The sequence below is a fragment of the Homalodisca vitripennis genome, chromosome 8 (assembly GCF_021130785.1).
Source record: "Homalodisca vitripennis isolate AUS2020 chromosome 8, UT_GWSS_2.1, whole genome shotgun sequence".
Taxonomy (NCBI): Eukaryota; Metazoa; Arthropoda; class Insecta; order Hemiptera; family Cicadellidae; genus Homalodisca; species Homalodisca vitripennis.
Genome location: NC_060214.1, coordinates 27,191,801 through 27,219,608, shown reverse-complemented (window position 1 = coordinate 27,219,608; position 27,808 = coordinate 27,191,801). Strand labels below are relative to the sequence as shown.

General features: G+C 32.4%; 1 protein-coding gene across 1 annotated transcript in view; it reads right to left on the bottom strand.

Moving 5' to 3' along the window:
• Positions 1-10,368: 10,368 nt before the first annotated feature.
• LOC124367440 (guanylate cyclase 32E) overlaps positions 10,369-27,808 on the bottom strand; it is a 218,973-nt gene continuing 201,533 nt past the window's right edge. Inside the window, exons 15-22 of the mRNA XM_046824252.1 lie at positions 25,427-25,631; positions 21,079-21,213; positions 20,291-20,403; positions 16,269-16,420; positions 15,855-15,953; positions 14,626-14,770; positions 14,324-14,422; positions 10,369-13,601 (exon numbers count right to left, since the gene is read on the bottom strand). Of these exons, the coding sequence (XP_046680208.1) occupies positions 12,871-13,601; positions 14,324-14,422; positions 14,626-14,770; positions 15,855-15,953; positions 16,269-16,420; positions 20,291-20,403; positions 21,079-21,213; positions 25,427-25,631 (1,679 nt within the window). The 3' untranslated portion in view covers positions 10,369-12,870. The remainder of the gene's footprint in view (positions 13,602-14,323; positions 14,423-14,625; positions 14,771-15,854; positions 15,954-16,268; positions 16,421-20,290; positions 20,404-21,078; positions 21,214-25,426; positions 25,632-27,808) is intronic.

Here is a 27,808-nt window from a genome sequence, read left to right as displayed (position 1 = left end):
TAAAGGCCACAGGAACTAATTAAATATTTAATGAGCCATGAGTACCTGGACCTCATTAATATAGTGTAAGGCGGCAGTGTAATGCACATTGTGCTACTGGTATATAGGCAGGATACGGTGTATCAAATGTTTTTAGTCATCATAGTAATATTTACTATTCAGGCAGAGTTAAAATAGTGTATGATCCGAGTTAAAATATTGTATGATATCAGTTAAAAATAGCGTACATAACAGAAGCCACTTGTCTTGAGTCCCTTCCGTTTCTGATACATGTTGTTAGTTTGAACTTCGTAATACAGGATGGGAATCTAGTTCAGTATGCTGACGACACGACAGTCTGGTTTAACCCTCCAAGTGGCGGTCATTTTTTCCTGTAGTGGCAGCATGTTTTAGAGCCTCGTGCAAGGGTAAAAAAAAAAAATATTACAAATATATATTAAAAGTAATATATATAGAAGTATATATTTTTGTGTTCAAAATTAAACATATAATAATATTAGCATTTAAAATTGGCCTTGAAAAAATTGTTACTAAAATTTGTTTTCCATGAAATTCAAAATTTACATTTTTTTTAATTTGGGGGGGACCATACCTAGCAAACCAAGTTATAGTAAGAAAACTATAAAAGTGAGATAGCCATTTTGTGTCAAATTTATTCTAGTATCAGAAAAACATAAGCATTATACAAATTTTTGAAACTATAATAACGCTATATAACAAAAAGCAGCGACATTGTGAAAAAAGGGTGTATATGTAAGAGTTTGCTAATAAAAGTTTTACTAATACAGTTTTACTTTAATACATGTTATATTTCATATTTTATTACTCAGAATGAAGTAAACTGTACAGCAGCAGTAAAATAAATTCCACAACTTTTTTTGAAAAGTCGAAAAAAGTTTCATTTTGTCATTACTCAAAACTTTTGCGAAAAATTTTCAAAGAGCAAAGTATAAAATGTTTTTCAAAGCTTGTATTATATCCAAATTTATAAATCTATGGTTTACATCTGATGGGAAATGTTATGTAGTTTTAGAAAACCATAAACTGTGTCTAAATATATTACATATATTTTGATTCCACAACTACATGCATTACTAAAATAACAGTATATAGCCTACGCGCGACTAACAATGACCCTGGAATGGTCCAAACAGTTATCATACATAACCAAAGAAATTACGGTAAATATATATTTGGTTGTGAAAATTGTTATTTCAGAACTAAAAGAGTGCCTAAAATAACGTTTAGTGAGTGAAAAACAATAAAAAATTACGTGAAATGAATTTTAGCCAAGTCATTTTGCCATAGCCTACACAGATTCGATAATTCATCAAACATATTTCAGTAAAAAGAAATTTATTTATCCAAAAATATATTTATTTGCACTACTGCAATATCTAACAACTCACCACACACTAAACACAACACTAAAACACAAATAAAACTTACTAATAAACACGACTCGCCACAGAAACAAATCAGAACGGCAGCGACAACATGGCGGTCACAATAAACTGCATCGTTTTCTTTTACGTTCCAAACTACGAACTTCGTACGTTGCAACTACAATAAAAAGAGGAATAAAACTATAGTATTCCTTAGGTTTTTCATCCCGAATCCAATGGTGCATGAATCGAATCGATACGTTGCCGGAATATATTGTAATAAGTGATTATGCAAGGGAATGTTTGACCGACAAAACTTTGTCGAACAACACTTGGAGGGTTAAAAGAAAGCCAATAAAGCATTTGAGATGTCTTCGTGCATGGACTTATATGCAAGCATCAATATCATTCTCATTGTATTTAAATTAGTAAACGAATCATCCTAAATGTAATCTCTTACATTTCTCAACTTTCAATTGTTATTAGTTATTTACAACGGGAAGTCAGATAAGGTTGCTCTGACATATTTGTTACTGAACTCAAAATTAATTAGCATAATATACAAGACAATTATAATAACTAAATATTAAATCTGTACTACAAGTAATTGTAATATTTGCTTGAATTCAATTTTAAAATGAGTAAATGATTTAGATTTATAACTATTTTATTTATTTTATATAAACCACTCTTACAAAATTAAAATGATTGAGATAGGAAGTGAACAAAGTTGAAATTCCTCCAAACTTGTACCTTTTAACATTTTATACATATAAATTATAAGAAAGTGGAATCCCCTTAGTAGTTAATATATTCTGATAAATAAAAAATAAAAATTTCAATTCTCTAGAAAACAACCTCATTCATATGTTATTTGACCAATCCATTCAAAAAAATAATATTTGTACACATTTCTTTGATTTTACGATAAAAAATATCGTTATTTAAAGATAAAATAGAATGAAACAAATACACTTTTCATGAGTGACGAGAATTGTTTGTTTCAAGATAAATCGACGATATGGCCAACACCGTTTTTATTTGTACGTAAAAATATAATAGTAATAATTATTTAATTATCCATGGAAACCTTAAAAGAAAGTCAAAATTTCTATAATTGTTTATCTCCAAGAACACAAGTTATCCTTTTCAAATATTTAAGCTCTTTGTAGACGTTCTTTTGCATTCTATTCCGGTTATCCCTAATTTGAAAGGAAACATATAGAGAAAGTTAAGAAAAACCCTTAAAGACTCATCGAACAACCCTTTCTTCGTTTCCTGTGTCTTTTTGTTGAAGAGCGTAAGTACCAAACAAGGAGTGTTGTAAAGAGAGAGGACTCTTATAAAGTTGTAGACGAGAAAAATAAGTGTTCACAGGAATCTTCCTTATCGGAGTCCAAAACCGGAAGTCTACATCAACCACTAACATATCGCACAACTTGGAAGGTCTCCTGGACAGGCAGATTGTTTTCCTGAACATCAAAGTATAAATACTTCCTAGAAGTAACTATTCAGAACTATCTGCTTCCATCAAGGTCATCTTCAGTCTTGTAGCTCCCAGAAGAATTCTGGTTGTTGGACTGTTGGCATGAATCTTGGGAGCTTTGCTCAATTTTTCGAGACGATGACCGCTACAGTAAGCCGCGTTGGACGGAGAGGCTTATATTGGGAGGGTGTACTCCCCCACATCACGAACACACACACGCATTGAACACGCATTCCTCTTGTATTGGGAATGCCGTTTGAATATTTTAATATTTATTGGGATATTCGGTAATCTTTTAGACGAATGTATCTTTTTAGAATTTATATCGAATGAATAAATTAGTCAACTAACCTTATTATCTTTAACTTCTTTTAATACATTAGTTGTAAATAACGAAACCTCGCAGGCTTTTTGCTATCACAGTATTAAATATTATCAATTTATACACTATACGAGTCAGAAGTTGGTACAGTTTGTTATCTCTAGTTCAAATTCCTAAATTAATTTTAGGAGAGGTTTTCAATTACTCAGTTTATAGATATACAAATTTGTGGATATTATTGCTATTAAAATAAAGAATTTATATTTCATCGTGTGCAGCAGTGTGAACATTTTTAAATGTACTATAGTGGAAGAATTGCATAGACTAACAAACCTCTTTTATAAGGACTTTGAAAATAAAGGTAGTTTGCAATTTAAATCTATCGTTTACGAGCTGTTTCAAGCCAACGACTTCGGAGAAACTTTCCTAGAAGATGAAGAGTGGAAGGGGGTTATCAAGTTAACCTATAAATAATAATTTGTGTCACAACATTTCTATTTAATTTATGTCCTATTCTTTACAGATAAAGTCGTCCATTCACTCCTTAAAATGATTTTCGTACGCTATCAATACATAAAGTATGGTGGTCGGTGATACTGCCAAACAAGTTTTAGTAAAAGTATACTTTTTAGAATGAACTGCTTTAACAACATATTTAATAACTTATGAAACACTGCACCTGGAGAGAAAGGTAACCTAATCTCAAATTACTAAGACTGATAAAAATAATTTAGAAATGCAGCCAAAAATATATGGGCAGCTTCATAAGGAAGCAATTAGTAATGAAAGAGATATGGAAACAATAATTTTATATTTTTATTTTATTGCTTAATAGGAAAATTTAATTATTTTCCTGCTTTTGTCGGACCGGACTGAAATTATATTCTCTTGTTCTTTATTACACTACAGTAGATTTGTATACACTACTGTCGTACACGTATCTCCACGAATTGACGTGAGTAGCTTTCATAATTATTAATATGGCGTAAAACTCAGTTTTTATTCTGAGAATCAACATAAAATAAAAAATTGTTTGTACAGACAAATTTGCTTCACAATAGATTGTAATTACATACAATGATTTTTATTTAGTAAGTGAATAAGACAGAACAAAAATTTGAGATTTATCCTCGTATATAAACTTTCCTGAGTATAATTAAGAGGGTACTTCCAGTTTATTCTTATTGTATTTAAATATATAATTAATAATGGTTATTCTATTATAGATTTCAACATATTTTGTATAGTGTATCATCATAAATAAATCATATACTAATTGATTTTTGAAACATTCTCTTGTTACTAAAAAGCTCATATACCTTTCATCTTAATACATTCATACATATATTTTTCATCTAGGTAAAGTATTACCCAATCTTTCGCCAAAATAACCTATGTAAAATGTAAAAAAATTTAAAATAACATAAAATAACATAAATCAAATAAATGTTCTTCTTTAAAACCATTAATTTTTAATAGATATTTAAATTTTTTTAAGTGAAGAATACAGTTTAATTGCTCGTAATAAAAACCTCTACAGTTTAATTAAAAGATAGTGAGCAAATTGTAGTACTCAGTGACTTTAAATCAATTAAAGATTATTTTTATACGACTCTCTGGTTTTATACGTTATTCTTCTGTATTCCATAAATCATTAATACAAATATTTTAAAACTAGAACCACCAATAGATAATTATTTTGTTAATAATCTCTCAGTTTAATCATTTCCCCCGCGCGTACCTAATATATAATGGTTAGCCTACTTTAATTTTATCAACACTAAATAGTTATCATAAAGTACATTGAAACGTGGTTGAAGAAAATGTAGTAAACTAAAAATGTGCTTATATCAAAAGAAAATAAATATGGAGTTCTGATAGAAGAGCGCCATTAAGTGCCAATAAATCCAGCACTTTGAAAACTTCCAATACTTCCTATGGAATGCCGCAATTGAAGGCTTCAAGCAATCCTTGATCTTCTGGCATCCACTTAGCGAATATGTGGTAATCCAGTATTTCAATGCAAAGTAATGTTCGAGAAATAGTTAATCATTAATTCATTGAGTAGAATATTGTTGGTTTTATGCTAAATTCATTCAAAACATTAAACAGAGTAATATCTTTGTTTTTTTTTTTTTTAACAAAGCTGCATAAGCGTCAACAATATCACTTTAAATTAAAAAAGCTACTAATATATAAAGTTTTAATCGGGCCCTGAATAACTGGAAATCATCGAAATAGTGTATGGTGACATTGTAACCCACACTATCGTACTAAAACATAATATGGTATTTATAATGCATTTACTGTCTTTAGTAATCATAGTAATAGTATACTTCAGGTAGATGGGACATATAACACTTTAAACCAAGTTTAAATTATCTCATAGAGAAGGCACTTATAAAAAAAACCAGAACCTGTGAGAATATATTTTAATCTTAGCCAAAAGACTGTACTGCCGAATAGATAGAGCCCTTTCCCTTCCCGATCTATGTTGGTAGATGTGTCATGGGGCCAAATTTATTGATGATTTACTCATAGAAGATACTAATTCCAAACAGATTCTGGGAATTATACTGAGAGCTTACCTGAAGTGAGCATGTTGATATGTATATTAATTGTCACCTCAGGTATCTATTTCTGCGAAATACATCCTAGCAATGTTGTGTTCCATTGGAATTTTAACATGATCTATCATGACTTATCTATTAAAATTTTGCTTATTGGTTAAGTGTTTGGGAAGTTTGTGATAGCAAAATTGTGCGATCTTCAAAATCAAAAAGGGCCATAATTTTCGACAAAATTAATTATGGAAAGTCGTCTCGTGGGGAAGCTTTCATTATTTAGGATTGCTTAATTTATATTGCATTAATGAGGCGTCAGTCTACTCTATATTTAGATGCACTTCTATCCACGGACGATTGTACAACTTCACGTCATAGCCTGAATTGATCATAACACATCCCGCAAAAATTTGTTAGACTAATACATTAGCTTCCTGAAAGTATACAAAATTACGATACCCAAAATCAATTTCGTACTAATAGTTGTTTAGTGTGTAATGAGTTTCTTCATCTCTAGATAATTTTATGATGAGCCACTGGGATAATTGAAAGTGCTGGATGTAAAGTCATTCCGTAAATTGAATTTCAATGCGTGAATGTGCTAATGAAATTACCTATTAAATTAAGAAACTTATTGAGAATTGGCTTAAATAATGCAACAAAAATACAGTGTGTTCACAAAATCACGTCACTATATTATATGACTTTATTTACAAAAGTAGGAACAGCACGAGAACGAAAACATATGATTAAACAGTTTTATTTCAGCGCTTTTGAACTCAATATGAGCACCATAAATTACCCTGTATACGTCCAAGCGAACTTGCTTCTCCTTCTACATCATGATAAGAACTTCTGTGGTAACTGATTCAATCGCAGCTCTGATTCGTTTCTTTATGTGTTCAATATACGATTCCAAGGAAGTTCAAATTAGCCTCAACAATAAAAACAATTCGGTTTATTAAATGTATATCCCTTCCACTTTCATACAGCACAACAATCTCAACCTCTTTAATTTGTCAACCATTTTCTTGTCGTTTGTCTGGCTTCAAAGCATGCAATATTTAAGGTTTATAACCACTAAATTTAGTATTTCTTTCAAATTTTGTCAAATGTGTAGTTAGGGATATTCACCTCACCTCTGCGTTGCCGTTCAGTAATTTTTTAACTTATACAAAGTTTTCGACGATTTGATCTTCTTATAGTGAGTTTTGCTGAATAAGCTGCCTATAATAATACACGTCATATCCCATCAATAAATTCCGCGTCTCTCAGAGGAATTTTTATAAAACTATCGACGATACTCACGCGGCACTTATATCACCGTGTAAAATTTTGCTAGCCACAGATTACACTAAGACGTTTTCGCTAATATGGCTGTTTTAGTAAAAACATCAGCCACATATAGGAGGTAAATTAAAGCAAATCTATAAATAACTTTTAATTGACATATTTCATATACCTAGAATGAATAATAGACAGCTGTAATTAGTTACAAGTGTGACGTAACTTGGGAGCACACTATATGGTTACGAATAATATAAATATAGGTTTACATATTTATAAGGTATTCATGGCTTTGTGTGTGGCAGCTAAGGGGTATAGTGCGCATGCGCGGTCAGGCAGGAGCTCGGCCTCTCACCTCAGTCTCCGCCAGATGTTCGGAAAGACCAGATCGCTACTTGCCGTACCAAAAGCATTGACTCATGAGTGAATGGTGGCGCGTCGTTAATAGCACCAGGCAGAATAGTAACATACCAGTAATAGTTACTCCTTCCCTCCTCAATGCTATACGTATCTCTTCCAATCTATTTGCACGTTCGCTTGACTTTACTTGTACAGTAGTACTCCATTCAAAAGTGTTTTGCACAGTAATTGTGTACATCTTGGCCTAAAGCGATAGTCTGAAAACATTGTGAAAAAAACTGTGCAGTCTATAGTATGTAGAGGCACAGAGACATCAAAGCTCTAATTGGATTATAATTAAAAGTGTAAAAGTTAAATTTGGGCTTTAAAGTGGAATGATTCCCACTTCTTACTTTGCAGATCGAGTGATATAAAAAATTGAATGCATGTGCAACCTTACTGTAACATTATTGTGTGCCAGAGATGAGTATGAATAAGGACAGAATTAAACAGAATTACGACAGTTTTATTAGGGCCATACTTATTTCATTAATACCTTAAACAAGTACTTTTGGCACCATTACAAGTAGACTACCTCAGAGATAGTAAACGGAATAATTATATTAAACTCTTTCTTTTTAGAGTGAATATAAAAGCGAAGAAATTTAAAGTTAGTTGTATTTGGTACAGATTGACTTGAGTGAAATGTCAGCTGGAATTCACTGCTGAGTTCCTTGAATGTATGCACTTTCAAACATTATGTACAGGTCGCTTGTAGGAGTATGGTGGCATCCATGTACCTCACTGGTTTTTCCGTGTTTTAGCTATCTTCATTCACGTATATGCAAAATAAAAGGGCTAAGAATGGATTCATGGTTTTAGTGGATAATTGCAAATTTACTCTATCTGTGTTCTACAAATGGGTACATGTTATCCTTTGTTATATATATATATACATGTATTATAAATTAAAATATCATGATTAATAAATTTAAATTCTTTTGAAACGTCTCTGTTACTTTAAAACGATTCGAAAGTCATATGAACACGAGATACTAACGTATCTCTTGTTGAAATTCTTGGTCAAATAAAATACCGATTACATGGCAAATGAATATTATTTGCTCCAAGATTATGGAGTGCTTATATAGTGAATCAGAACCACTAAAAAGAAGCAATAATTTAAATTGATGGTATTTATTCACCGAGTTTTCCTTTCGAAAACTGAAATCAACGTTACGAATTATAAATTAAGAAAAGTTGTAGATAAAAGTTAAGCATTTTGGTCGTAGGTTAGAAATACAGTATGTGGATGGATGATCTATTAACGTTAGTCGCATGCATGTGTGATCTGTGCCGTTGGTTTTTTTTTCTTAAAATTCGAGAGACGTCATGATTAGTGACAAGAACTCTAGAACGATCCATTTAGGAGAAGAGCATGTTGAACTTTTAAGCTGCACTTTGGCTGACAACCCAGCACGAGATATCGTTGAATGCGTTAGACTTACCTAAATTGATGAATGCAGTACGATAAAGCACCGCTTTTTTGAAGCGGTTCACTTATAAGGCTTCGACCTGTTACAAAAATTCAATACTTTTTTATAAGTTCAAACGCAAACTCGTGCAATATACTATGAATTTTAGAATATAAGTGAAAATTCAAGGCTTTGATTTTAACTTTGCCTGGAAAGGTAATTTACGAACTATTGATTTAAAATTGATTGTAGCTTAACTGATTGGGTGACTGTAACGATACTCCTAACAGATTAGCTCAACAGGGAAACATTTCAATACAAGTGGACCATCCAGGTTAGGATAATCCACGTGGATAATACGTACGTGCATATACGAATATTGTATCTAGACAACTAGCCGTTATCAGACTGTTTGGGTTACATTCCAAGTAATTTACCATTACTTTCGTATAGAATGTGATTTTGGACTCTATTTAAATAGAATAAATATACATACTCTAATAACCTGATCTTTGCTCTTTTCTTCTTGCAGACTTTGGTGTGCACATGATTTCGAGCTCAAGATATCAGACTATCATCCACTTACTGTAAATTATAGGTTACCTTCAAGGATGTAATTTGCTTGGACATTTTATATAGGCTATTGATTTCACTTTTCATATTTTAAAACAATGTTACTGGCTAAGTGTGGGTGAATCCTTTCACTTGTGGTAAGTGAACGCTTAACTTATTCTGTCTGTCACTTTGTGAACCATTCCGCACGATATGTAGAGAACGAAATTATCTGCAAACTTCAAGTTTTGCATGGAGCTTCATTTAAATATAGGCAGCTTCATGGTCTACCCTCCATGGGAATTGGGTGAGGTGACGAAAATAGTTGCATTAGTCTTGAGGGTAACCGTGATGGCAACGAGAAGAAACGATAGTAAACAAATTAAACAGACTTGACTACTGTCACATAACGTTTTATAATACGATATTTAATCAATTTGTAAGACAAACCTTCGTTACACTCTATTGAATCTTTCAATATGATATTTTATTATAGTATTAGTTTATTTATAACAAAATAAAGCTCTATGATGGCCAATGTTCCTTCATGGGATTTGGATGATTTTTGACAAAGCCTAACACATATGATGATATCTAGGCCATGAATGTTTGTATATTTTGCTTAGCAACAGTTCTGGCATTATTCAATTTCTATCTCTGTCTGTGAGTCTTTTTTGCTGAATATCCATATAATAAATTGAGCTAAGATAGTCATTCAACGAATCCTGTCACGCGACAAGAAGTTTGGTGCACTTGTGCTTTGCATTTAGTTTCTATTGCAACGTTTCATTGTTACTTAATCAAACTTTTTGCAAGGAAACGTATCAAATATTGCAAAACGTAAATTTTCGTGGATGTAGTGATACCATGTCTACATTATGTGTATAACGATGGTACAAATAATTAGGCACTTTAGAAGAGTAGGGACAGAAGAAATAATAAATTTATTTGATTTCTTTGGTATTTACAACAATTTATTATACACGAAATGTTATGTTTACAAAATAACTTAGTGAACTATGATAGTGAAAATATATCAATCACATAACATGTTAATACTACATTTCCTATTATTTAGTTTTATCACCATATGGACTAGATATTATGGTATCATAGAAAATGCACATTAGAACTTAAACTATTCAGTAAAGTTAGTATAGTGACAACAATATAAACATTATCTATAATACATTTTCTTACATTCAGTTCGGTTTTCTGCATTCATAAAATTAAAGTAGCCTATACGTAGATACAATATTAAGGCAGTATATAAGTCGTTTCTAAGTAATATTAGATAATATAATTTTAAAAAAAATTCAGCTTCAATTAGTTTGTTTAATTTTTAGTTGTAGTAATGTTTTGAGGAATATCATATAAAGCTATCATACAAAGTTTCACCCAATTTACATACTTTTATTACTTAGTATTTTATAATTTAATATGAAATTGAATACGTTTAACGAAAGTTGATTAAACTATATTTTCTTTTTTTAATAAGGAGTGAGTTTTCTATAGTTTTAATTGTAGTGTGTAATAAAAATAGGAACATTTAGAGATGTTACTTTTATCATTGTTATAAAAACCTAATCATTCATTATTCATGCAACTCAATAGATGTTCCTGGTTTTCCGTTGCAACTCAACAGTTTTTTTAAGTTTAAGAATACTCATAGAAACGTAAAATAAATGTTTCAAACGTAAAGTGATTAAAAGTGGTAAAATTGTAGTAACTGCTTTTGGGTGGTTAAATTATGCATAACTGCTGAATTTTGATGTTATGACGGATATTACAGGAAACCCTTGAAGTAAAGTCCTAGGATTGTACACAGAATTTAATTAGAGATTAGTAAGTGGTCTGTATAGAACATTATTTCTGGTGGGATGACCGACAATCCGGGTACTTTGAGAGGCAAAACCACTTAAAAAAATACTCAGAAATTTAATATAGAGCCCCTCCTCGTATGAGTTAGTTTCTAGATTGGAACTAAATAATCCCAGATTAATACACTATGTACTTTAATTTATTATTGTTATAGAGACAGATAGTACTTTGGTAGACACTGCTAGTAGCTAAATTCATTCCACCGAGATAAAAACACACCATTTTCTCACAGAAATACTTTCAAAAGAATCAATTAACTATATTTTTCCATGGACGTTACTATAAATGTTGTAATATTTTCAATATTTTTGATAATGTTGATTTACAAATGAACAGGTGTAATTAAAATATATTTGGTGAAAATTTAAGTTACAAATTTAAGATAAAATTTAGTTAAGCATGTTGTTCTAATTCGTCATCTCAGCACTTCAATACAATTGTAATTATTTCTATTTCATTTTAATATTTGGAACTCGTTTTTGTACAGCAAAAATGTATCATATCTGGTCTATGAGGTAATGTCCTTTTAATCAAACAAGTTCCTTGAGTATCCTTGAGTATTAGTTTTTAAGAGTGGATGTGTCTGACATAGTTCTCATACTCATAGTTTAGACACATAGTTTATTACACTTTGTGAGTTATACTTAGTGGAATTCATTTTCAATATTAGTAATATCTTTGAAGATATTTTATGACCTAATCATACTTCTGAGAATTATTTCAGATTTTATAATCAATGTTTCAAGTAGGAAAAGTTGGATAGGTCATGATGGTTTAATACGTACAGTTAAATACACAGAAAATGCAATTAAAACACTAAATGTTCAATATTTCGAGATCCAAACAATGTGTGCCACCATAACCAAAGTGTGCCGTTTAATAATGTCATACAAACTAATAAAATAACTTATCTTGCTAGTAATATGGCTACTCTATATATGAAACTGTACCGTCGTTGTAAAATATATCATTAAACTTTTGTGTTTGATATAAACTAATGTTTAAAGCATACTTCATAAAATATATTTTGTAATGATATAGAATAAGATTTAGTCAAATTTAGACAAAAATTCTTTCTTAGACTTACACTGTTTTAATTATCTAATATATCACAATCTTTAATTTTATACAAAATTTCCTTATGACTGAACAAAGAATATCTAAAAAAACCAAGATTTGCTAGAACATTCAACAGACACAATGACTAACTCTTTAAAATATGTTTGACGGGCATGTTTACTTAAAAATAAATTTCTATGAATTTTATCCTGAGGAAAGTAGTAAATAATTTCTGTTCATACAGATCAAATTGACATTTCTTTAGAAAGTTATAATACATAATTTCGGAAATCAAGCAGCGTAATAATTGATGCTGTATTATAATTATTAATTAGGAAAATATTAAATTTGCATTTATACGGAAAAGGTAGCCTGGTAAACCATGATATAACATTCGAAAAGTTAATGATTGTTCCAAAATTGACAATTTGAAATAACCTTTGTTGAAGAGTTTAATCCACGTACATTTCACTTATGGTAAGTAAGAGGTAACTTAATAGATATAATCACATATGTACAGTCAGTGAGTTCTGACCATGATCGAAGACTCTTGGCGAGAAAGCAGGGGAGCGGTAGCCTCATCAGGAGGTACCAACAAGGGTGACTCCAGCATGCAGCACTCGTGAGGGGAGACCGGGGCAGAGGCACACAGAGCAGGTTCACTGTTGGACCCTAATTCCAGGAGTGGGAGGCAGGGAGGTTTGTCTATCGGAGGGGAGTAGTTCTCTATACAAGGACAGGAAGCGCTCAAGTGGTTCACACAGAAAGTCTCCGTCGATTCATTCACACCGCAAAGATTTCTTTTGCTGGGGCTGTTATCTTTTATAACCTCCAGTAGTGGATCTTTGCTGCACCTTTGGTAGGGTTTGGAGAATTCCAATGCGTGGTTGCTCGCGAATCTTAGTTTCTTGGGCGATTCTAAACTGGCGCATCTTGATAGATGACTTCTCGGGCTCGGAGTCAAAGCCAAGTTACGGTTCTTCAGTGAACTCCTCGGAGCTCCACCCATGCAGCCGTTCGAGTCCTGCTGAGACTTTCCTCTCTTTGTGGAATGCCGACTGCTCAGCTCCACACGTCTCTTCTCCCGCTCTTCTGTTCTCCTGAGCTGAAACTCGTGTTCCTCTCCCACCAACCAGTAGGTCAGCACGTCTCCCTTCCCCTTCATCCCCACTATCCCCCGTTCCACGAGCTTGTACCCACCCAGCCGGTCCAAGAGATGTTTGCAAGCCTGACTGCAATGGATCTTCAGAGCTGAAAAAATTAAAGACGAGTTTACAAAGTTACCTTATAATCATTATTTTTAACTGTTTTATACAGTTTTATTTTTTTCATTAAAGATTTTTTTTTATTTTGGATTATTAGAAATTTTAATAGAATTGAGGAAAATTACCATCAATTAATTTTACAGAAATGAGAATACGAAAGATGTTTCAGGGTTTGAAATCCATTCTCTTCCTCAATTAAAAAACATGCTGCAATAACCTAATATTTTTACCTATACACTAAGATTTAAACGTTCATAAAAGTGTCATCCCACCAGCACAGAAATTGACAACGAAAGCGTCTAAATTGTTCATAAAAAATCGTTCAGTAAAAACTGGGACAGAGAATTCAAAAACTTTTACAAAGAATCAAGTCACTATTCAACCACATGTCACACGCAACAGATACTACAACAGACTGGGGAGACAATCTGTATTTTTACAGCATGAAATTACAGGTATATTTTTATGTGGTAAATTCAAAACGTAGTGTTACAGTATGTAATTTGAAAATCTTGGAAAAATTGAAGTCCTTTAAAGTTTTATTTAGTCAAGTATAAAATATTCACGTGTATTCAAAACATAAGATTGTGAAACATTTTCACGATACAAGATACTTCCAAAACTTTAGCACTACGGTACAAGATATTATTATTTTTACAATAGAGGTAGTATGTTCCATATCACTTATTATAAATTCTTTGTCCAGACCTTCTCCTGTAGATTCCATCCTGCTGGCGGTGTTCACCGTATCTCCAAACAGACAATACCTGGGCATCTTAAGACCAACCACTCCCGCACAAACCGGACCTACAAAGATATACCTACTCATTATGAACACTGAAATAAAATTGCTTTAACCTTAAGATTCTAATCCTGATCGTCATAAAGTAAAGTTTTTTCTTTCTTAAAATCTACTTGAACAGTACAAGCTCTGATTAAAATACGTTTATCTCTGAGTTTTGGGTTAAAGTTTGAGATTCTTGACTAATGTGAACAGAAAGAGTAAGTACCGGAGTGTATGCCAATCCTGAGGTTGAGGTTGTCACTGGGGCGGTGTCTGATGTGAAACCTCCTCACGGCCTCCAACAGCTGCAGAGACAGAGACGCGATCTCCCCGGCATGTTGGTCTCCATTGCGCACTGGCAGACCACTCACCTGACATGAAGTAGAATATTGTAAATATGGCTCTAGTGAAAGAGCAACATACACACTAACAGTCATTAGTTAGTGGGCTTGATAACGCTTTTTTAATGTGCGTGTCATTTTACAGATGATTACTAGATCATCTCTCAAAATCTATTAAGATGCTGCAATTAGATGTTAAAAACGTTGTAATGTTGACTACTATGTAAATGGCTAGTAGGATATAGTACTAAGTGTACTAAAAGTCCTTCTCTTCTTTGTAATTTTGGATTGGTGCTAGTATAAAATACACTTTAGTGATTGTTTAATGAGTATGAAATTACATTTTCCTCAAATGGAGCAATCCAGTTCCTTCCTACAATTGAGAGGGAAGAAATCATAACTAATTAATCTAACTGTTTAAGATATTATTTTAATCTTGATCATATGAAGAGAAGTAGACGTAATTAGTCAATAAGTCGATTCTTTTAAATTGGAAACGTATTCAAATGCACAAATAAAAAGACTAAAGTTTTTGCAAAAGAAAGGCAAGAAAAGAAATTATTTAAAACAGTGTAGCACATATATCTCTCAGGAAACACGTAATTGTATGTTTTTGATATAAGAAGCAAATTTACTAGATATAAAAATAAAAAATACATTCTTGGCAAGATAGAAAGAAAATATAAAACATAAAAAACCCAGTCAGAAGCCCTAATACTGAAGTCTCCAGCAATCGCTTTGTACTTAAAATTCTCCAGCACTGCAAGTGGTATATGTTTTATATTCTTCAATAACAAGCATTCCCAACAAATAATTAAACTGTATTAAAAGTGTTAGAAGTCCAATATTCTAGGCGTACACTTCAACATAATAACTCGGGTATAAGATAACCATAAAACATCCGCAAGCACTTGGTCCTGTTATGTCTCCGATGATCATTCCTAGAGGTAAATTGGCTAGTCATTATCTTTCTCTCAAATAAAACATCAGTAGGGGTATTCGTACCATATGTAGGTTACTACGTTATCAAATATACTCTGAATATTTTAATTTAGCATGCATATTTAAAAGTGTACTCTAAACATGTATTATGAGATGTGTTGTAAAGACTTACCACCATGTAAGCGTCTCCTATCGTCTCAACTTTGTAGACGTCGTAGTTCTCTATAGTTGAGTCAAAACACGTATACAGGTCGTTCAAGAAGTCGACTACCTGCAAAGTATGTGTTTAAAATAGTAAAAGTATGTAATTTAACCAGGCGAAGCTATGATTAAGAAGCACTCTCTGACACAACCGTGGGACCAACGATGATTTCAGAACAACCACAAAGGCGGGCTGCTTGTAAGGACATGATCGCTCCGCAGTCACCATCCAAGCTGCAGCCACGCTCGTCATTGCTTAAGTCGGTTATCTTGAGTTAACCGCCGCTCCCGCTACACCAGGCCATTGGTATTAACATTTAATCTTATTACTACCAATATTGATAGAATGTTTAGGCATATCAAGTGAAAACCCAGATAGGTATACCTGTAGAGGTGTGCTTTCAGCGGACATCTGTGTAAAGCCGACGATGTCGCTAAAGTATATTGTGACACAGTCGAAACTCTCCGCCTGGACCTTGTGTCCGCGCTTGAGCTGCTCTGCGACGTACCTGGGCAGCATTTCGTATAGCAGGGCCTCTGGGGACAAGGGCGGGAGATTAGTCACGGTGGTATACAGTACAGTGTCCAAAGTCATTCTTGATTGATAACTAAAATTACTTATTTTAACATGTAGTGATAACGTAGCTCACCCTTTAATTTGTATTCCAGAAGTGAATCTTATAGGAGTGAATAAACTACTACTGATTTACATTCTCCAATTTAACAGTAGTATAGGAGAAATCACTATGAAAACTAAACATCGACGAGCATTTTTTCGGATTCTGGAAGAAATTCGTATTATGGGGTTAAGTAATACAGTTTGTTTCAGACAACCCTAGCTGTCAAACAACTAAATATAGACGTAAAGTTGAAGGAAATTCTCCATTAAATCGACCCTAAAGAATGTGTTTTAATCAATTCATCTCTGTAAAAACTGTGTATTTAATAAAACGGGTCCTATATTTAACTCTTAAAAAAATCAATTCAAATGCTAACAAGGTTCATGTTGTACATAATTGAACAGTGTTTTGAATCCAAAATATATAACAAAAATGTGATTATTTATTTTAAAATGACGGTCTAAAGTGTTTTATTGCCACTCTTGTGATACAAACCTTCACTAAACTTAAATAATACTGCTGTCTAAGTTCTACTACTGTACAATTTACCATTGAAAATGTACAACTACCCTTAGCCTTATCATTCTAATGGTAAGGGGAAGGGTCTTCCACCCCATCGAATTAAAAACTGTACAGAACAGAATAAATTAAATTCAAAAGTTAATTTCCATTACAAAACTTCGGAAACTAAACTGCATTTATAGGTATGTAAGGAAATTTTCATTGTTTCTTTACAAGTAGTTAGTCAATCAAGAGGCCAAAAATAAAATATAATTACGACTTAGTTCAAGGGTTACTGTTAGTATGATGTCTAAAAATATGACATCCCAGGTTGCTAAAGAAAATTAACATTTTTTTCACATGTGCTGTTAAACGTACAACCCAACATGAGGTATGTTACGAGTCAAACATATGAAATAGTAAGGAGAGGTAATATTAGTGGGAAGAATAGTGACACATTACAATAAGGGTAGTATTGACGTATATTGGATGGTTTATAGCTTTGTGTATGTAGAACAAAAAGAAGAGTAGATTAGAACATAGGAATTACGTTATTCCGTAAAATGCAGGATAATGAAATGATAACATAAGTTGAGCCTCTAACCTCGGCTAGTGCTAAATGCGGATAGATTGTATGAACAAAGCATATGGTCTACTCTTTCTGAGTTGAACCATGTACAGAATTAGATAAGATTATTAATATGTGTACATCAATTTAGACATGCCGTTCCAAAATAGCAACACATATTTGAAATATATTTTTAAACGTTGAAAGCTGCGAGGGACCAAGTACACAGTTGGTCAACCTGTAAACAAGCGACATGGCGTTTCCTTCTAAAATAAGCTTTATTAGCAAATTAGCAGTTGTCAGGTGCAGTTTTCGAGGTAATTTTTGTTGGATAATGGATAATTTCTGAAATAAAATTATTATTAATTGTAAGAAAATAATATATTTATTATAAAACATTAAAATGTACTTTATATAATTTTTTTATTCATTAAATATAATTAGAATAAGTTTTATTGTATTTGTTATTAATAATTAGGTTAAAAAACTGTTTTCATCTTAGTAAAAGCATATTTTTTAATGATCTTCGATTATTTATAATTTGTTAAAACATTTTGAGAATGGGGTTAAAAAGTGATGGTAGAAAAATAGGTGTATAATCTATTAAATTATAATTAACTTACATCTTCCTGTAGGTATTAAGACTAGTGTGACTTATGATAGTTATCACACGATAACGAGATTTCTTATATAGTATGAGGATAATCTACATTAATTGCAAATTTGAAACGTCTTATTAACCTTAAACTTATTAACCTTTAAATAAATGCAAGTAGATTAAAAAATATTCTCATAATAAATTATGTGTATATATTCCACATTATCCTGCTATTTACTAGAATCAGAAAAACGGGATTTCGTATGTCTAGCAGAATAATAAGAACCATCAAACAAAAATATTTTGTTTAAATCTGACTATTCTTTCATTACTTGTAATTTTGTAGTATTTACAAAAAAAAGATTGATATATTATGAGCGTAACAACATTTTGTTTGATATTCTTTTTAAGCTATAAAACATTTTTAAGAATCTTTACAAACCTAGTAATAAATTATGAATTTATCGATATTTCACCTACGTACCAATACTATTCAAATATTTACATATGCGAAATTTAGAAAATAAAAACGATTCATTATTACATAGCATATAGTTTAGCAATATATATTTTAGATAGTGTATACAGCATAGATCATTTATTAAAGATGTACAATTAAATCTTGTGTATAATATTAAAAATATTACATTGAGTCTATGATGAGTTTGGCTTTAGTTCAATTGCCTCTTAGTGCAGCGTCTGGCATCTGATCCTGTTATTGACTTAAGCATCAGACAGATAACTCGGTTGCTCCACCGTGCTTAGATATCGTGTCTAAAACATCGTAGTGCACTCAATTGTGCACCTGATGAGACAATGAGAATACATACATTTAAATAGTTTTTTCTATACTCTGTAGTCTAGTTGTCTTTGAAGTTAACACTATGTAGACAGTTCTTTTTCAGCTTCGTCGCAGAATTATTTTGGATCTCCTCAGACGAATATTTCTCCAGATTTCAGGAGTCCAGTTCATGACAGCGCTACACTCCAGAAGCTGCACTATGATGAAAGGGAACCATGCAAAGTCAACATTCTGAATCAACCCTGCCCTATATAGATTTTATTATTTTTATTTCATTATCTAGACATGTTAAGTGTGCAGTAATATTGAAATCAGACGATAACCACTTATATGGAATGGTGAATCAATAGATCTTGGCCAACCTAACATTCTTGGGATTTTTTGAAGCCTGAAGATGTAAGCATTGTGCTCCTCGGGATTCTCTTGTATTGGTGGGCGGTTCATATTCATTTTGATGCGATTTTTCTTTACAGTTACTTAGCAGTAGAAGTAATTAAGGGTTCTTCCCAGATTTGTCTCTCATCGTCTGACGTCCTTTGACTTTTTTGGGTTGACGGGAGATGAAATTTGTAGTCTTCTATTTCTATCCACTACAGTCCATGCCAATTTTCACGATTTTGAGTGCATCTACAAACTATCCCCCGGCTATCAGTTGAATGGTGCCCGAAGACTACCTGTGTTTGTAGAGGCACTTGTCACGTCGTCCTCCCTCCTTAGATCTGATGGAAGCCTTCTTTGCCCATCTCATTACCCTATAATTATGCAGGTCCCTTCCTAGGTCATATTTTATTTATACGGTAGAATTACCATAGCCTAATCTAGACAGCTTTCCTGTCTCAATTCATGTTAATCATTGATAATTTGCTAGCTCTTTGGCTCGTGATATAAATTTACTGACGAAATCGGTGTATTTCAAATACAGCCTAGCCAGTGATAAAAATAAACAATCAACTTTGCCGTATGTTACCACTATCAACATTAGAATACAAGAAGAGCGTCGTATGTATCCCCAAACTCGCCTTGAAGGAGCAATATGCATTAGTAAGAATGCTATTGTTGCTGTTGCCGAAGGAGCCAGTGTCTCGAGTGCTGCGATTAAATTTTTGAAATACAGTAACCGGTAAAGCTTAACAATGATACAATGAAATTGACAAGATGGATTTTTTGAATGCCTATTGTGTGCATTATCAAGTTTTTACAATGACAGAGTATACTGTGTAAACCAAACAATATATGGATCCATATATGATTTTTCTTGGAATGTTTTTTGAATATTTTATTATACTGCATTGCAATAATTGTGTTTTCTTCAACTTACCAGTTTTTTTCTTCTCTTCCACCAACTGATCGGTCCTCTCATCGACGAGAACCTCGAGATTGTTAGCGTACTTTTCCATCATCGCTATCATGTTGTCGAATATGTTCGGCTTCCTGGAATATTGGTAAATTATGATAATTTGTTACAGCATAACTTTCATTGCGCCTCTATAGTTTAAAATCTATCTGATTAGTACTTAGACATCTAGAAACATGTAATGCTGTTACAACGCAAATAATGAGAAATAGGAATTTTTACGTTTAAAACGTGTGTTTTATGTGTAAAACCATTCGACAGATTTAAAATTTAAAAAGTATAAAAACATATTTTTATTTGTATAAATAACCAAATTAATCCAACAGGCACTTTATTTGCATTTTTTTGGAGACTAAACGTTAAAATGAATAGCAAAATTTTTCTTTTATTTTAACTTCTGTCGGCCGTTGTTTTGTTCATATCATACGTCATAAAAATTATTATATATCATTAAACTTAGGTAGACCACAGTTGTGACATGGAATTACTTTGCTTATTCAAAAATCTCATACATTAATTTTCATCAGGGTAGAAGGGAATATTTGAGGAAACTCTATGATTATAAAATCAAGAATGAAAATATTTTAAATTACTCTTTTACGTTTAATAACTAGAAATATGGGATATAATTACCATAACTGCCATTTTTATTAAATAAATACCAAAAAATTGGAATTGAATTCTTAGAAAAAATATAAAACTAACGTGGCATTTATAGCTCATTTCACCGTCTAAATATATATGTTACTTACATTCCCTTTCTCATAGGTCTCAGCCGTGTCCGCACTGTCTTGATGTCCGGTCTGTCGTCCGGATTCTCTTGCCAACATTCTTTCAGACAATCACGCACAAAGTCGAAACTGTTCTCCAGAAGTTCCAATGGTGGCCTAGATTTCAACACTCAGTGAAGTTAAATAACACAGGTTAGCAGTATACAGACTTACATGAGTGTACTCAATGAAACTCAATTCCACATTGATGAGTATGTTATATATCGTTTACCTATAAACATATGGTGTGTTTCTAAAATATTGTTATTTTGGATTTTCAAAATATGAATACCCTAATTTGAGTAACCCAGTATACCCTAGTTTTGGTAAAGAATCTTGTTCTCTTAAGATAGGAAGATTAGCCTGGAATGAGGCTTGTATGTTCAACACTACTCCTACTAGGAGGTAAGATGTTAATGATTGTAAAAGTAAAAGGAAAAAGAAAAAGCAAATAAAAAGAAAGTCTTATTTTACTAGGCAACCTAAACACAAATGGCTTAAAGGTTACTTGAAAACCACCACCAGTGCTTGGGCAGGCGATCTGCTACCAAGGATAGGATCGCTCAACGGTCTCCTACCCAAGCAGCTGTAACGCTTGACTCAGTTATCTCGTACTAACCGCCGTATCCGCTACACTTCTATATTGGGATTTGATCGTCTGAAGCTACAGCGTATTATGGTAAACTTTATCAACATTTGAGGGGTGACTAGAAGTATACGACATTGTAAATAAGAATCGAGTAGACATTTTCTCATTTTTTATAGCACGAAAACCACAATATGTTTAAAGGTAGGAAGAAAATATTTTAAAGTACTCTTAAAGAACGGTATAAATGGAAAATTATATTATTTGTGTTATCTCAATTATTACACTTATTTTTCCTATTTGTGGTGGAAACGTACAACTCAGAATGTTCGGAACAAACTCAAGGATATTCAAACGAAGTTTCCTAGGCTAAGGAATAAAAATTTTTGTACAAATCTGCTCGTTTTAATAAAAAATACAAATAGACGCTTAATCGTTCATGCGGCTTTTCCTTGTTAAAACTTCTGGACTGTCCAGTTTTTCTCAAAAGGCCAAATTTATACCATACATTGTTTTTAAATTTTAGCTTTAGCTAACATGAATGCATCTATAAGATGCCGAAGATATTTTTAATGTAAACTTGTATGGCTCTGCAGCCCCATATCTAACATCTGCAAACAGTGAAATGGAATGAGAAGAAGAGGAAATTACCTCAGAATACTACGCTTTTTAAACTAGTAGAATCATTAATAAGGGGTCCAAGTAAACTAGCTGGTTAAAAACTCAAATTCTGCGTTGTGTTTCCACTCTGCATAATTACTCGACATATCACTGAACTGCTAATAATAAACAGCCCATCGCTAATTTTATGGATCGTAACCAAGTTTATTACTCCACTAGTATAGGACAACTGCTCTTGTGTTACGGTCCAGCCAACATTCGACAAGCTTTAAGCATCGTGTTACACGCAACCATCTCTATGATTATATGTCCTATGGCAGTCCTGTAACACTTGTGAATGTCCAGCAACGTGACACCAGAACAACGTCACGGACTGAAACTCGATGAAAGCAAGAATCAAACTATTCTCATTGAAACTTCCAGACTTCTGAGCAGGAGCGACTTGGACAACTCTCCAAAACTTACTTTAAACAGTCATTCTCTTTCATATAGTGACAATATCAAAAATCTTGGACTGAATGTTTAAAAAAAATCTTAGTTGGGCCGATAATGTTACTAAGACTATGGCAGGGCATTTGCTGGTACTCACAGTCTTAAACAATTTGCTATTAATTAACCCTTAAATTTGAAAGGAATGCTAGTGATGACCCTGAATTTCTGCCATTTCAATTACTGTACCTTAGTTATAAAGGACATGACGGTTGAGCTTTTGAAGATATAAAACATGCTCAAAATTCTTGTGTTCACTTTATCTTCAACCTGAGATGATTAAAATATATAACACCCTTCATTAATCAGTTAAATCTGTTAAAATTGAATCTACTCCATGAGATCAGTGGTTTCTTAGCACGCATTTTATTCTTAGCACGATTATTCCCCTTCTTATTTGTCGGTTTCGGCTTTCTTTTATTTCTGAAACAAGTAATTTGAATACTCGACGTGAAGCCTCTTTGCTGCCTATTCTTGTTCATAGTTACAGTAAATTATTCACAGTCTCTTCGTGTAGATTCTGGAATTATGTCCAGGATAATATCATATATTCATATTGGAAACGGTTTCGGACGTCGGTTTCGGACCATCTGTTTCTGGCCTCGTCGGTTTGAAGATTTCTTTGAATTGGGTATGGGACAAAGGCTTTGTAGGAATTGTGATGGGTAAATTTCTTTTAATTTCCTTCCAGTCTTTATTTTATTCATTTATCTATTTCAAACTTTTTTCGTTTTACTATTTTATATTTAGATTATCATTTCTGAATGTACAAAATAATGTAGACTAGATTATGACTCTGTTTTAAACATAAAGTGTCGTTTATAAATGTATGGTTAGGTGTAAGAAATATCTTAATAGTCCTAACCTTGCCAATTGAATACGTTTTTCTTTGTTTTCAATAAATACATCTTTCATTTCATTTTTTCATTTAAGAATAAGACTCTTTAACTAAATGCCATTTCTTTATTTCTACTCTAGTTGATACTTGTATCATTGTTGCGTGACATTCAGTCAGTCGTGGACACAATCCCGAAGAAGAGTTTTCCCAAACTCTTAAGTCTTAATATAGAATTTTTACATTTCATAATTATCCTTAAAACCGTAATGCCCATTTCGAAATTTCAGTCTCGCTCATATAGGTCAAGAAGCTGAGAAACCTTGATTGCCCTTACTATTAAAAGGACCCATACACTTGATTCCTGAGTGGCAGGATATTCAGAATAGGTGAATTTAGTTGTAGGGGCCGCATCTTATCGAAATCCCATGAGAAGAGATTGGGAGATATATCTCAATCACGTCACATTGGAAAAAAGGAAAGGTCAGCTCTGTTCCGAAACATCCAGTAATTTATTATTTATTTTTATATTGAATGAAACATATCTATAGGAAGTCCCTGTTTAAATAAGACCTCCCTTATCTATACATGAGCAATTAAAGGATGACAAGAATAGATTTAGGAAATTACTTAATTAAGATTACTTTGAAGAGTAAGGTTTCCGTTAGGCTGGCAGTTGCAGGACTTCAGCTAGTTGACACTCAGCAAACAACTTAATTAAGTTGTTGTTATCGGATTAAAGTGAAGTCTGAGACCAAGTCTCTTTTACTAACTCTGCTTGGTTTAAGTGTTAACGCTGATGAAAAAACCAGTGAGAAGTGTGTTTGTGAAATGTGACGTTACAGTAATTAGATTTGTATGTTTAGAGCCAAGGTGAATTTAAAAAGGAGGTATTCTGAAATTTCAATCCTAATAATAAATAAAACTACCTATATTCAATGGTTTAACTGTTTTGCAAAATAAACAGGGAACTTTTCAAAGCGATTTCGTGTTTGATATAATTACTAGTATTTAAAAATTCGTAAATAAGAATCCTAATGAAAATCATAGCGATAAAGATGTGTTGCTTTTCACATTATTTAAACGTTAACGTAAAATCGAAGACACTATTCAACTTTAGAAGGCAATCCAGAATGAGTATTTGTAAGGTGACTTTCACGTCGTTTGTCGTCATACATTGGCTAGTTACATCGAGTATAGATCACTGTACCAACCCTATCACGTATTGTCCCTGAAGCAAAGACAAAAAATAATATTCAGAATTTCAAAAATAGTTGGTTATCCTTGTAACTGTTATTTCGGGTGTGTGTATTTGACTGAAGTATATAGTTACAAAAAGGATTTCCAAGCTTTATTTTCAAAAAGGTGGCTTCTTAGATATTCTAATATGGATTACTTCAAAACAGCATAAACTAAAACTGAAATGTTTATGATGAATTTGGATGATTTAATTACAAATCCAATGATATAAAGTTTAAGGCAATCTGTTTAAATAAGAGAGATAATTAATTTAAAATTTAAATATAAAAAGCTGTATTGCTCTTAAAAAATTGGCTATTCTATACTTAACAGCTTTATTCAGCTGATGTAAAGTTTAAATTATTGGGTTGTGACCATACTATCCTTACCTATTGTAGAATGAATGTTTCTTTTCATTAAAAAATATTAATGGAATAAAAGTTCATAACGTCAAAAGTAACAACCTTATTTATATAGAACTGCTAATAAATGCAAAGCAATTTTTTCTAATAAAAAAAATAAAATTAATTTTAAACTCAAAGAAAAATGTTGAAGCTCACCTGAAGGGAGGTTCGTGGCCACAGTAGTGGATGACTCTTCTCAAGATCTCCGCCGTGGAGAGTCCCGTGCTGTCACCGAAGGGTCCCTTGCGGCTGTGAAGCTCGTAAAGGATGATCCCGAAGGAATACACGTCCCCCTTTTGGGAGCCTGCTCCAGGATAGGAAGTCGTTATTCTGAGAGATTCTGGTGCTCTGTACAACAACCCTGACAAATTCGGGGTTGATATATTATGTAATAAAAGGATTATAAACAGATAAACCTTATTTTAATTATTACAGCAATCATCTATATTGAAAGCAAATACGGACTGGAATAATCTCTGACTAATTGATAACTCCTCAATACATTTTTTACTTACTTTGTACCTAAAGTGATGAGCCCAAGTTTGGTTTAGTAACAATATGGAAAGTAAGGAATTTTAGTTGTGAATGCAGTAAATAGCAATGTTTGCAAGCAAGAGAGAAGTAGTGGAAAAGTATGGAAAAGTAAAAAACATGCTTTAAAAAGCAAATAAATTTATGACAGTATTATATTTGTAATAAATTAAATTATTAATATCGCATTATTAATCTTTGCAAGTAATAGTTACAAACAGCTCTAAAATTATTGAAGATTCACAAATTTCGCAAACCTTAGTATAATTATGTGATAATTATATACACAAACACACACACACACACACACACACATACATACACACACACACACACACACACATATATATATATATATATATATATATATATATATAAACTGTACATACCAAATAAAGGAAAACTAAAAATGTTAGTATTACACAAACACTGTTAATGTAATTTACACTTATAAGAAAGGTGGGTAACAGCTAGGTCTACTTTTAGGACATACTTCTAAATAACCTATCGATGTCTGCTATAGTTCTATTTATTCACTGAAACATAATCCATTCTAATAAATTAAAAAAAATTCTAAAATATTATTAACAATTCTCAGATTTCAGTATAGTACTATTAATATACTCAGTGAATAAATGCAGAGTCCAATGCAGAGAGAAGATACGGAACTTATACATCTGCTCGTACCTTAACGGGATTAAGTTTATTTACCAGTAGGAATTCTCCGTTATTCCCCTAATAAAGGTTATTAAGTAAGGGAGACTTTAATCGAAAAGGAATAGGGCTGAGAAAAATGATTGCGCTCAGTAAATACATCTGATGGCAACCACAATCTGTGATGATACATGTTCAAAATTAACGTGGCGTCCCTTAGCTATACTATTGTACCCAAATACCAATGTAATAAATAGTCTAGGCATTGACGAACATGTATTGAAACCAGGTCAGATAGGTTCATCAATGAATGGGTCATTTAAGCGAACGAGCGTTAAGTCTCGGAGTTTCACTATTGTGAATTAGGTACATCTTAACAATATTCATTTATTTTAGTTAGTATGAAATTTAATAATAACAAATTGGTTGAAATATTGTAAAAGCAGTCACTAAACATTTGATTATTTTTAATATCACAATTCATCACAATTTGCTAAGTATACAGTATGAACAAAGTATGTATTCCGTAACTACATATACTCTTACGCCACGTATAGAAAACACATTATCATGGTATTAATTCACCTCGTTTTGTTACGGTACATGGGTGTCATTAAAATTATCTATTACTATAGGTATGAAATTAGCATCCATTTTAACTTTACTTTTACTCATAATTGTAATAAAAAATAATTTACTGTTGAACACTTAATGGGCTAGTCTGATGAAAATTTATGGACCGGGTAGATAGTCCAGCGTCATGGTCCAGCTGGCCGAATCACGCATCGTGACAGATACTTCCGACCTCATGTGTAGCCAAAAATATAAAATGTAAAGAGTTGTAATTAAAATCTTTTGCAACAGCTGACAAAAATCATCTAAGCAAATAGAAATAAAATCTCACAAAAACACCGTCAAATGATTTTTGAGCCAAGAAAATTTGTGACATTAAAGTTTTCTTATTCATTGTAATGAAAAAGAAAATCTAGGATCCTTCAATACTTATTATAATGCCAAGATTTTATTAGTTCCATAACTATTCTTTACGGCAGTCTTAATGAATCACTGTGAATTAAAACTGAGCACCACCTTTGGGCATTGTTTCAAGGTTATCAAATGGTTCGCCTTCTACTTTTGTAACGGCTCTTTTATGAATGAGAGTTCCAAGTCTATTGTTTTTGATATGTGGTTTGTAAAATCATTGCAATGATAAGTAGCAATTAACTTTACTGAGATCGTAAATTGTTTTTCTAATAATTTTTGTAAACGCTTTTCCATATTGAAGGCAAAAATCTTCAGTTTTTGTTGTTGTGTTTATACAAAAACATTTACTAGTAGAAAATAATCCTAAAA